Raw genomic sequence first — 16,339 nt, 5'->3', positions numbered from 1 at the left:
TTTTTCCTCATTAATGTACACACAGCACCCATATTGACAGAAAAACACAGAATTGTTGACATTTTTGCAGATTTATTAAAAAAGAAAAACTTAAATATCACATGGTCCTAAGTATTCAGACCCTTTGCTCAGTATTTAGTAGAAGCACCCTTTTGATCTAATACAGCCATGACTTTTTTTGGGAATGATGCAACAAGTTTTTCACACCTGGATTTGGGGATCCTCTGCCATTCCTCCTTGCAGATCCTCTCCAGTTCTGTCAGGTTGGATGGTAAACGTTGGTGGACAGCCATTTTTATGTCTCTCCAGAGATGCTCAATTGGTTTTAAGTCAGGGCTCTGGCTGGGCCATTCAAGAACAGTCACAGAGTTGTTGTGAAGCCACTCCTTCGTTAATTTTAGCTGTGTGCTTAGGGTCATTGTTTTGTTGGAAGGTAAACCTTCGGCCCAGTCTGAGGTCCTGAGCACTCTGGAGAAGGTTTTCGGCCGCATTCATCTGTCCTTCGATTGCAACCTGTCGTCCTGTCCCTGCAGCTGAAAAACACCCCCACAGCATGATGCTGCCACCACCATGCTTCACTGTTGGGACTGTATTGGACAGGTGATGAGCAGTGCCTGGTTTTCTCCACACATACCGCTTAGAATTAAGGCCACAAAGTTCTATCTTGGTCTCATCAGTCTCATCTTGGTCTCATCTTGTGGTCCTTCAGGTGTTTTTTTGTGTCTTGCACTGAGGAGAGGCTTCTGTCGGGCCACTCTGCCATAAAGCCCCGGCTGGTGGAGGGCTGCAGTGATGTTTGACTTTCTACAACTTTCTCCCATCTCCCGACTGCATCTCTGGAGGTCAGCCACAGTGATCTTTGGGTTCTTCTTTACCTCTCTCACCAAGGCTCTTCTCCCCCGATAGCTCAGTTTGGCCGGACGGCCAGCTCTAAGAAGGGTTCTGGTCGTCCCAAACGTCATCCATTTAATGATTATGGATGTCACTGTGCTCTTAGGAACCTTAAGTACAGCAGAAATTGTTTGGTAACCTTGGCCAGATCTGTGCCTTGCCACAATTCTGTCTCTGAGCTCTTCAGGCAGTTCCTTTGACCTCATGATTCTCATTTGCTCTGACATGCACTGTGAGCTGTTAGGTCTTATATAGACAGGTATGTGGCTTTCCTAATCAAGTCCAGTCAGTATAATCAAACACAACTGGACTCAAATGAAGGTGTAGAACCATCTCAAGGATGATCAGAAGAAATGGACAGCACCTGAGTTAAATATATGAGTGTCACAGCAAAGGGTCTGAATACTTAGGACCATGTGATATTTCAGTTTTTCTTTTTTAATAAATCTGCAAAAATTTCAACAATTCTGTGTTTTTCTGTCAATATGGGGTGCTGTGTGTACATTAATGAGGAAAAAAATGAACTTAAATGATTTTAGCAAATGGCTGCAATATAACAAAGAGTGAAAACTTTAAGGGGGTCTGAATACTTTCTGAATACTTATACTTATATTATGTATATATATATATATACAAATTTCAAAAGAACAGCAGTTAAATATATTTTATAACACTCTAAATGTCTTTCTATCACTTTTGATCAATTTAATTTCTTTAAGAAATTATTGACCCCAAAATTTTTAATGGTAGTGTACACATAACATGAATGTGCACAAATCTTAGATTTATATGACTTCAAGAGCAGTTGCATGGTTTTCCATTTATGCCCTTGTAGTGCATGTCTATTAAGTATCTCTGGTATTTAGTAAACCGAATGCTAAGTGGTAGCTCTAATATGGAGAAATGGGCTAGTATACTTTTAAATGAACATTTTTCCTGCTGTATAATCTCAGTGCTCTGGAAAAGTGCTATATTACAATATTTTCAGGATATTTAATGTTTTGGTCAGAATGTCAAATAGTGAATAAATCTTCTTTCTAGATTTTTCTTTTTTCTCTCTCTCTCTCTCTCTCTCTCTCTGAGCAGCACCGATATGTGTGGAATGTGTGCTCCATCCTGATTGGCACACTGTTGCAATGGCAGTTGTACCATGAGGCCTCAGTCACAGGATGTAGGGTGTACTGGGGGGAGGGTTTCTCAACGGGTCGTCTGGACAGACTGTGGCAAGCAATTCTTTACACCAAACAAACAGGTTCAGCATGGTAGTGTCAGCACCTTTTATTATGATTGTAATTAATACATGACACAAGATAGAAATGTTTAACAGGTCTTTAATCAGACCACACCACTTCAAAAAGAGGGCACTTCTTGTTGGTTTATACAGTCACAGTCTCCACAGTTATTCATGAGCTAATTTCATTATTAAAACAGTCTAACAGAAATGTATTTCTTTAAATAAAATATATGCCAGCAGTATATCTATAACATTTGAAACAAATAGCATAAATAAATCTCAATGCCTACAGGACCACATAAAGTGCGTTCTAAAGCTTAAACTCCCATTTGACACAAAAATAAAAATAAAGAAAAAGATACTGAAAAGCTACTTTGGCATTATTTTTACTACAATCATTATCTACTTGTCAATTTATTGATCTGTGGGTCAGTGTGTAACTTAACAGTCATTTTTAATTATGTGCTTATGTAACAGGTGGTTGTTTGCCATTTTCCACTAATTCAGGTTTGAGGTGGGCCTTTGGGAAAGGATTCATCGTGAAGTTATTGTTCCTTGAAAGACAGAAATCAGAAGGAAACCATTTGAATTGATCCATGACAGTAGGTAAACAGTAGACTTTTCCATGACCTGCTTCTACATTTAGAAAACAAATAAGATCATTTACTCATAAACATCTGAATACTTCATCCTGCGGTAGTACTTGGCCAGTTTAACTGAGAAAATGATGCTGGGGATCAGGAACATCATACACCAGCCCAAACTCAACCAAAAGGCATTCTGGAGAACAGACAGGATATTATGTTTTATTAGATGGGAACCATGTGTACTTGCCAATCTCTCAGCGCTGTAATAAGGAAAAAAAGCAGCTAGAGCTGATGATGGATTCTTACCAAAGATTCTACTAAGTGTTTACAGACGAGCTCTTCTGATCTGTCTACTGCTGCAGCTGCAGGCCCACAACGACCCACCTTCTCTGTGATCTGATACAGAATGCAACACCATTATATTAATAATTCACCATTAAGGTAGTCGGCACCTTGAATATAAATAAAGACATAAACATACCGTTTGATTTACCCAGTGCAGAAATGTCTGAAAGACTTTTAGCTGACAGTCTATGAATGCCCTGCTCTCCTGCAGAAAAGAAGCATACAGTTACTATAAAATGCACAGTAGATTTTTTCACTGTAATACAGTAACAATCCTGACAGATAATTTATCTCAATATAGCATTGATTGTGCAACACTCACAGTTTTCACTATTTGTGATATGTTGTAGTTCAGGACGTCCTGAGCATAGGCAACTTTTTTGAAAACATTTTCCACAGCTGCCTATAAAATTAATAAAGAGAAGAAATGTGAAGATACTGTTAGTGCATTTTTAATTAGGGCCATAAAGATTATTCTTTTTTTATTAATTGAACAAAATGAAATAAAAAAGATAACATTGTAAAAAAAAAAAATCATTTTAATGTATTTTAAAACTTTATTCCGGTGATGTCAAAGATGAATTTTCAGCATCATTACTCCAGTCTTTAGTGTCACATGATCCTTCAGAAATCATCCTAATATGCTGATTTGCTGCTCAAGTAACATTATTATTATTAAAAGTTGTGCTGCTCAATCATTTTATGAAAACTTTCAAGATTCTGTGATGAACATAAAGCTCAAAAGAACAGCATTTATTTGAAACAGAAATTCTGGTAACAATATAAAAGTCTTTACTGTCACTTTTGATCAGTTTAATGCATTCTGGCTGAATGGTACTGTATGCTAGTGAATCTTTACACAATGACAATATTTCAAATGCTCCCTAATACTACCTGCAATAAATGCAAGTAGCAAATCATCATAATTCATGGGGTCTATAATTCAATTATTTTAAAAACTGATATACTGTCATTTAGGCTACAGTATTATATATACGGATACTCTCATGCACTTATGATGGCTAGTGTTTACTTACAGTGATTTGTGATGCTACTACACTGAGATTCTTAACAGTGGTGTTCAGTTCCAGCTGCAAAGAGGAAAAGGATGCAGATCATAGTAAACCAAACTGATAAAAACTAGTCAAGAACACTTTGTGATTAATATTTATTCATTCATTCCTAATGATAATGTCATGTTCAGTTGAAAGTTAAATTCTGAGTACTGTCTTTTGTGTTGTGTTAACACACCAGCAAAGGCATAATGTCAGATGTGATGTGAGTCTGAATGTCTCGCAGATCTTTTGTTTCCCCATGCAGTTCATCTTTTATAGCTTGGTTACTCTGAAAGACACAAATAAGTGTACGCGATCCATCTCAGTCATTTACTAGAGCGGGGAGTGTTAACAAGACAACAAGTAAACAAGAGTAACTTTCACCTGTTTGCTAGCCAAGATATCCAGATTTTCTGCTACTGAGCTCAGATTAGTCCCTGATACGTCATTAATCTGAAATCAAAAAATGTATTGCTAATATAGATTTTAAAATATATTTATATAAACATATTCTCAATAAGTACTTCCTCATATATATTTTGCCAGAAATATATTTTAAACATAAATATATTATATTGTCCATAATATATTTTAAAGAATACATTTTGCATTTGCCCCAAAACACATTGTACAGGGTGGAAAAAAATAATAATATATATATATATATATATATATATATATATATATATATATATATATATGTGTGTGTGTGTGTGTGAGTGTGTGTGTGTGTGTGTGTGTGTGTGTGTGTAATGCTTTATAAAAAGAGAAGCATATATACAGTTGGGCAAAAAAAGTATTGTCAGCCACCAATTGTGCAAGTTCTCCCACTTAAAAAGATGAGAGAGGCCTGTAATTTTCATCATAGGTACACTTCAACTATGAGAGACAGAATGGGGGGAAAGAATCCAGGAAATCACATTGTAGGATTTTTAATGAATTATTTGGTCAATTCCTCAGTAAAATACATATTTGGTCACCTACAAACAAGGAAGATTTCTGGCTCTCACAGACCTGTAACAACTTCTTTAAGAGGCTCCTCTGTCCTCCACTCGTTACCTGTATTAATGGCACCTGTTTGAACTCGTTATCAGTATAAAAGACACCTGTCCACAACCTCAAACAGTCACACTCCAAACTCCACTATGGCCAAGACCAAAGAGCTGTCGAAGGACACCAGAAACAAAATTGTAGACCTGCACCAGGCTGGGAAGACTGAATCTGCAATAGGCAAGCAGCTTGATGTGAAGAAATCAACTGTGGGAGCAATTATTAGAAAATAGAAGACATACAAGACCACTGATAATCTCCCTCGATCTGGGGCTCCACACAGGATCTCACCCCGTGGGGTCAAAATGATCACAAGAACGATGAGCAAAAATCCCAGAACCACACGGGGGGACCTAGTGAATGACCTGCAGAGAGCTGGGACCAAAGTAACAAAGGCTACATCAGTAACACACTACGCTGCCAGGGACTCAAATCCTGCAGTGCCAGACGTGTCCCCCTGCTTAAGACAGTACATGTCCGGGCCAGTCTGAAGTTTGCTAGAGAGCATTTGGATGATCCAGAAGAGGATTGGGAGAATGTCATATGGTCAGATGAAACCAAAATAGAACTTTTTGGTAAAAACTCAACTCGTCGTGTTTGGAGGAGAAAGAATGCTGAGTTGCATCCAAAGAACACCATACCTACTGTGAAGCATGGGGGTGGAAACATCATGCTTTGGGGCTGTTTTTCTGCAAAGGGACCAGGACGACTGATCCGTGTAAAGGAAAGAATGAATGGGGCCATGTATCGTGAGATTTTGAGTGAAAACCTCCTTCCATCAGCAAGGGCATTGAAGATGAAACGTGGCTGGGTCTTTCAGCATGACAATGATCCCAAACACACCGCCCGGGCAACGAAGGAGTGGCTTCGTAAGAAGCATTTCTAGGTCCTGGAGTGGCCTAGCCAGTCTCCAGATCTCAACCCCATAGAAAATCTTTGGAGGGAGTTGAAAGTCCGTGTTGCCCAGCGACAGCCCCAAAACATCACTGCTCTAGAGGAGATCTGCATGGAGGAATGGGCCAAAATACCAGCAACAGTGTGTGAAAACCTTGTCAAGACTTACAGAAAACGTTTGACCTCTGTCATTGCCAACAAAGGGTATATAACAAAGTATTTAGATGAACTTTTTTTATTGACCAAATACTTATTTTCCACCATCATTTGCAAATAAATTCTTTAAAAATCCTACAATGTGATTTCCTGGATTCTTTCCCCCCATTCTGTCTCTCATAGTTGAAGTGTACCTATGATGAAAATTACAGGCCTCTCTCATCTTTTTTGCACAATTGGTGGCTGACTAAATACTTTTTTGCCCAACTGTCTATTTCAAATGACGTACAATTTAATAATGGTAAATATGAGCCTTTTTTCATAAAGCACACACACACACAATATATATGTTTTTTTTTTTGGGGGGGGGGGGGGGTTGCCCATATGGATAATGTTCATATCGATATGACCAAAATCTTATATCACGATATGACAAATTTTATACCACGATAACGATATATATCACGATATAGTAATTTTTTTCTTTTAAAAAGGTTTTCATGATATTAAAATCTTTGATACCATAGAATTTTCATAATGCTTGTCACCAATGTCAATATCAAACTAATACAAGCCTAAAAAGAGACACACACACAAAGAAATCTCAAGCTCACTGAAGATAAATAAACAGTCAGTGATGAAATAAGGATAAGAAACTAATTGCAAGCAATAGGACAAAAACTACAATAAATAAGAAACGCTACATACATTGTGTAAATTAATTCGTCTTCACTGTGTTAATTATATCTATCTATCTATCTATCTATCTATGATAGATATAATTAACATGTGTATTATGTATAGATTCTATACATATATATAAATATGTAAATATATTATTTGTATTATTATATATTTTTTTTAAAGACATATTTATGTATTTATATATATATAGACGACAGACTTTTTATTTCGTCCATCCGATATATATCGTCATATCGCACAGCCCTATTACCCGTTATTAAATTATACATCATTTGATATCACAAACAGTATGTGCTAGTGTGCTTTTGAGAATGAAGTATACAGTGTACCTGCTGTATGATGTTACTGAAGTTCATACTGCTGGCGCTGCTGGAGAAGTTGTTTAGCTGGGACTTTACCTCTGGACTGAGGATGGTGATGTTTGCTATGTTTATTTGTACCCCCTCAAACGTCTGATCAATCTCATGGGTGTACTGTTGGGAGAATCAGCCATTAGTGTCCAATAAGCAATGCATCAATCATAGGAAAGTAAAGAAAGAGTAATAATAAATCACCTGTGAAACATCTAATTTACTATTTAGGTCAAAGATCTCATTCAGATGAAATGTGGTCCACAAGGGCTTATTCTTTTGACAGTCACTAGAAATAATAAAAAGCGGATTTATTTATTTATATTGGATGTAAATAATGTAAATATGACAGCCATCCATCAAGCTGTCTTGTGTGTTACGTACCTGTACACATTAATAATATTAAGGTTTGTATTCAGATTCAGAGTTCCAGACAGGTTGAAACCTGGAATCAGTCCTGGAGTGTCAATAAGCTATGAAACACAATATGATAATCAAATATACTGGCAATAATTGATGCAAAAATTTACATTTACTGGAAACTAGTCATACAATTAAACAAAATGAGTCAGTGTTGCTGGAAATACCTGGATGAGTTCCTTGTTTTGCCATGGTTTACAGACCAGGGTATAGGTATTACCTCCCACTATGAAAAGTATCAACACTACAAACATGAAGATCCAGCAGACCAGGAAGCTGAAACCTACTCCTCTAAATTGACACAAGAGGAAGTAATTACTGCACATACAATTTTATTGTACCATATATAACAATTCACACTGTACACTGACAGTTTTCTGTTACACAAACACAAATCAAAAGGGGAATTTATACTCACGCCATGAAAAATATTCCTCCACAGTTGGATGTGCCGGAACGTTCAGTGGGATTGTCTTTAGGATTTAGTCCAGCTACACCCAGCAGCAGACCCAGAAAATTACAGATCACCACCAGCAAAATCAGACAGCTCAGGACCAATCCAACAGCCAGACTATTACAAAGAAAAAAGAAAAAAGATTATTTGAGATTATTATAATACATTGTATTTGAACGCAGAGAATTGTGGTTAATTAGAACAAGATGTGTTTAGGTACCTGATTTGACTTGATCTCTCTATTTCAGGAGAAAAATCTTTGATCGATTTCTGCACGTCCATTAGTGGTGCTGAGATAGTCTCCAATACATCGAGAGGAAGGTCTTTGGTCACACCTGAGATCTCGGTTTTTAATGTTTCAAGCTGCAATAAAGCCACTTTAAAGGACACAAGGCACAACATCACTTAACAACTAGACTGATCAGTAACTTCAAGTACATCACACTACTTAACCCTTAAGTGAACAAACTTTTGAGAATTAAGATCAAATGATTCCCAAGAAAGAGGACTCATTAAGGGCACTTAACAACACAAACTTACTCTGCACACTTAGTCTGGTCTCATTTTTCACCTTTTCTGGAATGCTGTCAAAAAAGTTTCTCCCCTGGGATTCAAACACGTACAATGAACATCATTCATTCACAACGATTAAACATGAAGGATACTGAAGTTATGAATGTTTTCTTTTACTTTTTCAAGAAATAATTTTTTTACACAGCAAGGATATAAAAGTGGCAGGAAAGACATTTATAGTTTTACCAAAAAATATAAAAAATAATAAATCATATAAATGATGTTCATTTCAACTTTCTTTTCATCAAAAAACTCCTGACAAAAATCTTTCATGGTTTCCCACAAAATATTAAGCAGCACAACTGTTTTCAAAACTAATAACACTAAGCCATTTAACTTGATCACCAAATCAGCGGAAGTGTACAGAGAGAAAGAATGCACTGAAGTTAAATTTTATAGCTGTGAAATGAGGCACTAACCTTATTTGCTTGTCCAATGACATCAGCATTAATAGCCTTGTCTACAGCAGACCTCAGGTCGTTTTGATCAGGAAACTACCAAATTGTGAGACAGACAAAGCACATGCAAAGTTTTTTCTTTTTATGAAATGAGCAGTTTTCTTACAGTCATGTGAACTCAGCCTCTATTATTAAAAACTTATATAACAGTATTCTGAATGTGCATTATTTGTAATGTACTTTTCAAAAATAATTTTAATCTTTTATGGGCTAAACCATTTAATGATAAAAAAAATACTAAGTGCATCTGTAATATTTATGATAAATTATGCATTAGTATAATTATTAAAAAATACAATTATTCATATTTATTATAAATATTAGAATTGGGATGATAAATAATTCTTATAATTAGCATTTTAAATACATATGTTGTTTTTTAATGTTTTAATCCTATATTTTCAGTGTGGTCTCAGACCCCATTGTAAATTTCAAGCAGAGCACCACATTTAACACTAGAGGGCAGTACTAGCTGTTAATAAATGCACTACGTACAGACATAACGACAGTGACACGTTCTTATTTTTCTCTACAACAACCTGTATTTATAGAAATGTCTTTCAACCAGGTAAGAGTTAGGTTTCCAAGAGAAAGAGCCTGCAAGCATTGACATGTTAACAATAACTTCTTGTGTTGCTCCTTTGTTCCTGTCTCTCCCTGCTTTCCTTTAATGACTGCATTTGAACCTTTGTGTGCACAGATGACTGGTAACTAGAGCTGGGTATCGTTCAAAAATGTTCGATATCGATACCGATACCTTGAGTTCGATACCGGTTCCTGAACGATACTTTTTTCGATACCAATTTTATGAAAACAGTTTTAACAAGATTACATTATCTCAAAAAACTTTGGTTTTATTTTTTTCAGCTTGTTGACATGTAACATTATACAGACTCAAAAGACTCATCTCCTGAGCCACTGCACAAAGGAACAAAATATAGCCAACACAATAAATCAGTACAAATAATTTTAATAAAGCTCAAATAGTTTTCAGTTTACACTAGTGCATGCTCGTTTTAAAACGCATAGCTCAGACAGAATCATCATTTCTATTCATTTATTCTAGGTTGTTAAAGACTTCAAGAAATTTAAAATCTTTATCCACTTTCATAAGTGGATGTTTTATTTTCTTTCACAATATGTTTTATTGTTATTAAATTCTATGTTGTAGTATGTCTAATTATTTGAATGCATAAAAACTACTTAGTTTATTCAAATTTATTCTTAAAACAGCCTTATGAATTGTTTTATTTTTCCTCAGAAATTCTGTTCTGTATCTGGTTTTCAAATGAAGGCATAAAACATTAATTTAATTTTTCTTTTAAATTATTGAAAATAAAACTTTATTTATTTTGGCAAACAAAATTTTACTATTAAAATTAAAACATGGAAGAAATGTTGTGTGATCATTAATTAAAAAATAAGAGTTTTAATAATTTTAATAGTAGCCTAGTAGTAGCAGTATGTACACTCTGCTGAACAATATTACTTTATTTCTGCCGCAGTGTCTTCCAAATTAATCCGAACTTTTATTTTGACGGGTTTCCGGGAATACCTTTACAGTTCTGTGTGTATATGATATGACGCAAGTTTTACTCAAATCAAATGGTAAAATGCTCATGAAGTGACTCTCAGAGCAGTTCTAGAGCTGTTGTTCATGTGTTTATGTCCTCATTTAGTGAGACGGCAGACGCTGAAATGTCACGCGAGCTTCAGTCTGTGTCAAGTAAGCGAAACTGCGCGATATAGAGAGCAGACTGCTCCGCACGCTTTCGAAACGCTCTCGCGGATGTCAAACACTGATCAATCAGCACCGCGTCACTTCTAGTCACACCTAGGTGCTGCAGGCTTATTGGCTCACTGAAGTTAATGAGATTAACCCCTTAGGTATCGAAATTTGGTACCGAACGACAAGACGTTTTTCGATACTCGATGGTATCGAGGCAATTCGGTCTGTGCCTAAAAAGTATCGAACTCGATACCCAGCCCTACTGGTAACACAACTTGTTCCTGTGTACTTCTAGAGAAATGCTGTATAATAGTCATGTAATCTAAGCCAAAGCATTGTTGTGTGGGTATTATAGTAATCCTATGTTCTCCCCAGAAGATTGATGCAGAATTCGCTCTGTTCCAATCACTGACCTGAGACAACCACAAATTGTATAGAGCTTCAAAGAAAGGGCGAATGATTGTGTAATGATCAACCCACATTTTGCAGGTATTTGCTCTCAATGCTCAACCTGACAACCTGAAACTACTGCAATGCCTAAAGTGGAATCAGGATATAATCAGGACTCCACAAGCTTCGCTGAACAGCCATAACACAATTCCCCAATGAGTTGTTCACTGGTTTATCCCCATGACAGCTATGGTTAAGCTTACGTCAAGGCTTCCTTCCAGTGATAGTTTGTCCAGTTCTGGCTGCTCGGAAATGCAGTTTACACAGTCTGGCATATGCAAAGTGTTGTTAATCCGCTGCCTCACAGCAGATAAATTAGCTTTCAGCACATCCACCTTTGGTTTCAACAGCTCCAAGGTTTTATTAAGCTTTAGCAGTTCGTCGCTAGTGATGTTTATCACTGTAACACACATAAAGAACAATGGATTCATTAATGTTGCCAAGGTGAGTCAACAAGCAGAGGTTTGATCACAGAGCGAGTTTCCCAAAGAAAGGGGCTACTTTATCACTTGATGAGTAAATGCTTACATACCTTGGGCTATTTCATTAATGGAGTTGAATGCTGGGTCAAGGGGACCTTTAAGACCATTTTGGATTAATTTACCAAGCAGAGGCCCTATGTCTATGAGACAAATAGGAATTCAATGTGAGATTAAAAGAAAAACAAATGGATCAAAAAAGAAATTACATTTTTATTGTGGCAACATTCATGGTAGCAATCTTTAGATATTAAATGTTACAAAAAGGAAAATGTTTTTTCCCCTTGAATTTCGAATTTGAGTGCAATTTTTGTCACTTTCAATGGTTTTGCCTCCATTCATTTGCGAACCTTGACTTTAGAGATACGAGACGGACATACCATTTAAGTTTTTTCTGACGGTATCCACAGTCACACTGCCCTCATTCGTAACTTCACGGATTTGCTGTTGAGGAATAAAAAGTTGTATAAATTTTCCCTTATGTATCAGCTATATTCAGTTTAATTCAATTTTTAATTGTTATAATTTGATTTCATTTCAATTGTTGATATTAATCAACCCTGCACAGAGTTTAAACACAAGACTTCAAAAGATTTCTATTTTAAATAAGTAATGTTCTTTTTATATTTCTGAAATAAATCACGGCTTTCACAGAAATATTAAGCAGCAGAACTGTTTTTAACACTGATAATCATAAAATATGTTTCTCAAGATTGGAAAAATTCAGCTTTGTATCACAGGAATAAATTACATTTTAAAATAATATATCAAAATAGTAAATAGTTATTTTACATTGTAATATTTCAAAATAATTATATTCTTACTGTCTTTTGGATCAAAAACCTGCTAAAACTAAAAAAAAAAAAATAAACATTTGAAACGCATGTTTTAATCTCACTTATTCTCTCTGAATAGTGTACCTTAGGAATAGTTTTAAGATAGCCTTTGACATTCTCCAAGATGTCAGTGAGTTCTGCGGGGCTGTGCCTCACAGTCTCTGAAGTATTTGTACTGCTCAGGAACATGCAAACATTCCCTGCCCTGCACAGCAATTGATATTAATTTAGCTAACTATATAAATACAAAATGTCAAAAATATCATTACAATAACATTACACTTCAACCAGTGCTCACAGAATTAGTACAGTGATGACAAATGTGGCCAAGTAAAAGCTTCTTCGCTTGCAGTGGATGTTCGTTGTTTGCTTCTGCTGCATGCGGCCCCCGCAGTTACCACAGCAACGACAGCAGGCAAAGATTAGGCCAATTAGAGGCATCAGGACAATGTAGAGGATCCCAATAGCCACACAGACCAGGAAACCTATCTCATATAGCAAAACCTGGTCAAAAGTGAAAGAGGATAGACAGGTTGGTTGCTGTAGGTATAGCAAAATAAAGCAGTAAAGATTAGGTAGATTTAAAAAACAAAACTCTAAAATAAATAAAAACTCTTGATGACATTATATAGGTGTACTTATGCGTGTCCAAAACATGTCTGACACTGTGTAATCAGATCAGCCAATCGAAACGCGCAAATAGTCAGTGTAGTTAGTTACAACAAATAGTTTATACAACAAAATATTGGTTTTGGCATGATTCACATCCTGAGAAACTTGTCCTTGGAGCACGCACACACGTGTCAATTTGTCTCAGGATGAGGCTGTATCAAGTTAAGTACATTCATTTTTATAGAAAAGTAAAATATCTATTGCAAAAATCTGACCAAGGTGATATTATTTATCAAATCATTAATTTACATGCAGGTATGACATACCTGTTTAACCCTCTCTGTGCTGAAATCCTTATCTTTGATCATTCTAATCAGCAGATCTACAGGAAAAACATACCAAGACATTGTATATTATTTTTAAAATCCATTTACAGAACACAAAATAACATTATAACCATGCAGTGTCCCAGCATTCTGCTTGTGCAAAGAAAATCTCAGGTAAACGGTGATGAAGTGGCCAAGGTCAAAGCTATAACAACTCTCTGCTGTAAGATTTTTCATACTTTTTCTTCTAAATAGCCATTGATGTCAGCAAGTAGGTATTAAACCAAAAGAGTAGAAAGGACTATACACTATACTATATTGATGGGTGATGATGAATGAGTTAACAATGGTTAATGTAACCATTGAACCAGGTTTCAATGGAATAATATTTCTGTAAATGAATGCTTCATTCTATTGATAGATGAAATACTTGTCTGCAGGAAGAGATGTATAAACGTAATAGTTCATGTTTGATCCAATACTTATACATCAAAGGGATATTGTTAACATTTTATGAACTTTATGAGATCATGCAATATGAGAAGTAATTGTCGTTTAGCAGACACTTAATTTGCAAGTAATAATTAACTTTAAAGTTTGCCTTTCCATTTGTGATGCAGACTGCAACTATACAGGCTGATTGAAGAGTACAGCAATAAACATATTTTTGTGGTAAACAAAGCTCTTGGAAAGGGGAGGGGAGATGATTCAAATCTCATGGTTATTTGCACTGTGGGTTTGCTTCCGACAATTAACAATTAAGTACATTTATCTCAACTGAATAAGCACCATCTAACCATGTGCACAACGAGCCCAGACTAATAACATCCTCTAATGAGTCTAATACAGTCTCAGATCAACTTACTGTAGATTAATCTGTGCCACATAGTAGATACAACCATTTGTAACCAAACTGCTTTTTTGGACAAATTACTTAATACTAAAAGAGCATTTTCTGTTTGTACTGAATACTCCCTTGTCAAACACAGAGATCATAACTACATCACATAAACTCACCTTTAGGGAATGGATTGGGCTGGACAGAGCCCAGAAATGAATGTACAATTGGAGACATGAAGGCACTGTTGAAGGTCAGCTTGGTTGGTATTTCATATGGAGTTTGTAGCTCTGTTCTGTTGGTCTCGATAGGGCAGGACGCTTGTCCGCTTACAAACGTCCAGAGAAATAGCGGCAGAATGCCACTCCAAAAAACTCCTTTCATTCTGGACCTCATGTTCAGCATTAGTCAGTGGGTTTTTAGGTAATTTCTCGATTCTTATGAGCATGAAACGTCACCTATGGCATGATAAATATAAATAATTAGTCTAATCTTCTTTAGAACATAGTCACCGTATGACTTTTGTTTTGTAATTGCTGCAAATTATTGTGATAATTAGAGAAAGAGGAACTATAGGCTACTTACGTCCTAAAACGCATCTTCCTGACTAAAATATAAAAACAAAAACACTGGCAGGAATGAAAACGCTCTGAAAGCTACAAAAAAATGTTTTTAGATTAATAAAATCATCTTGCAATTTTATTGTTGAACAATTTCTAACATATTAAACACAGACTGAAGTAAAACTCGGATCTTCTTGACCAATTTAAATAAACAGGTTGGACTGACATTAAACGTATCCGCGTTAAGCAGAAACGGTGCTGAACTGTTTACCTAAAACAGTAACCTGAGAACTAAGTACGAAAAGACAGCACTTTAACTGTCATAAACAACATTACAATAGTAGCCTACCTGTTTTCATTTAAAGTCCTCCAGCTGTTGAGCGTGTTCCTCTTAGTTCAGTTTAAATGAGTCTAAAATCCGCTCATAGGTCCGATGTCTTTATCCCTCTGGGAGAAACCACCTGATGTCAACACTGATGTTTATAGTTGCATTGAGTGAAGCAATAAAAGAGTGAATTGGCAGTTAAAGAATGAAAGACTAGGACAAACTGAAATGGGAGGGAGAGAAAGAGGGAGGGAGAGAGGCTCTGAGTTTATAAAGACTGGTCAGTTTTCAGAAAGGAATCTATTTAAAACTGAGGGTGACCGCATTCTTCTACTGCTGTTGTTTCTAAAAGTATTTATAAATTAATACGTTTCATTTTTTGTTGTTGTTTTCCATTTCCATAAAACAATTATCAAAGAACATTGTATAAAATTACTATTAATGACAACGAACACTGCAATTACAATAACAAAATTACAAAAAATATATATTTCATAGATTGATTAAATTATAGCCCTAGTTTTATTAAAAATAAGGGAAAGAAAGAGAGAAATCCCATATCTTTTATGTTTTACAAAAGAAAGGTTTGGAACAACACGAGAATGAGTAAATTGACAGAATATTTGTGTGAACTAACAATTCAAGAATTTCCAATAACTTTTGATTTATTAATTGAAAACATTAGTGGGTGCATTTAAATAATTTTTGGTTAGAAATGCATTTATTAATGTCATAATAGATCTGAACAAAGTGTCACTACTTTTACCCAAAACATTTAACAGCAGATGAATAAGCACTTGTGGATGCTTAATGAAAATATAAGTTGGATAATAATATTGCTAAGCAACCCAAATATTTAATACAATGTTCCTGCTTTAACTAGTTTCCTTATTGTTCCTGTTAATTGCCTTAGCATTTTAACAGTGGTTAAAAAGTAGGAAATGAATGCTTCCTGGTGGCCTTCGATTGATTTATCACTTACAAACGCCCAGGTCAGCAAACAGAACAG

The 16,339-nt window shown here is 35.7% G+C and overlaps 1 protein-coding gene across 3 annotated transcripts; it reads right to left on the bottom strand.

The window, feature by feature from the left end:
• Nucleotides 1-2,146: 2,146 nt before the first annotated feature.
• Nucleotides 2,147-15,503, bottom strand: prom2 (prominin 2). Of its 3 annotated transcripts, none has more exons than XM_079436371.1 (25): nucleotides 15,355-15,503; nucleotides 15,028-15,098; nucleotides 14,622-14,900; nucleotides 13,605-13,660; nucleotides 12,965-13,170; nucleotides 12,751-12,871; nucleotides 12,211-12,274; nucleotides 11,884-11,973; nucleotides 11,555-11,751; nucleotides 9,134-9,208; nucleotides 8,682-8,745; nucleotides 8,362-8,518; nucleotides 8,106-8,258; nucleotides 7,855-7,978; nucleotides 7,652-7,740; nucleotides 7,472-7,556; nucleotides 7,247-7,390; nucleotides 4,497-4,565; nucleotides 4,309-4,401; nucleotides 4,095-4,148; nucleotides 3,380-3,460; nucleotides 3,194-3,262; nucleotides 3,019-3,108; nucleotides 2,793-2,905; nucleotides 2,147-2,679 (listed from the first exon to the last, which is right to left on the bottom strand). In XM_079436371.1, exons 3-25 carry the CDS (start codon nucleotides 14,845-14,847, stop codon nucleotides 2,592-2,594), a joined length of 2,508 nt encoding a protein of 835 aa, XP_079292497.1. In that variant the 5' UTR covers nucleotides 14,848-14,900; nucleotides 15,028-15,098; nucleotides 15,355-15,503; the 3' UTR covers nucleotides 2,147-2,591. The 3 variants fall into 3 exon arrangements, with proteins under 3 accessions (XP_079292497.1, XP_079292498.1, XP_079292496.1); XM_079436372.1 differs by having other exon boundaries at nucleotides 15,028-15,049; nucleotides 15,355-15,502; XM_079436370.1 differs by lacking the exon at nucleotides 15,028-15,098 and having other exon boundaries at nucleotides 15,355-15,502.
• Between the last annotated feature and the right edge of the window lie 836 nt (nucleotides 15,504-16,339).

This window comes from Barbus barbus (genome assembly GCF_936440315.1).
Source record: "Barbus barbus genome assembly, chromosome: 16".
NCBI lineage: Eukaryota > Metazoa > Chordata > Actinopteri > Cypriniformes > Cyprinidae > Barbus > Barbus barbus.
Note: the sequence above shows the minus strand (reverse complement) of the source record. Positions and strands in the feature narration are given on the sequence as shown.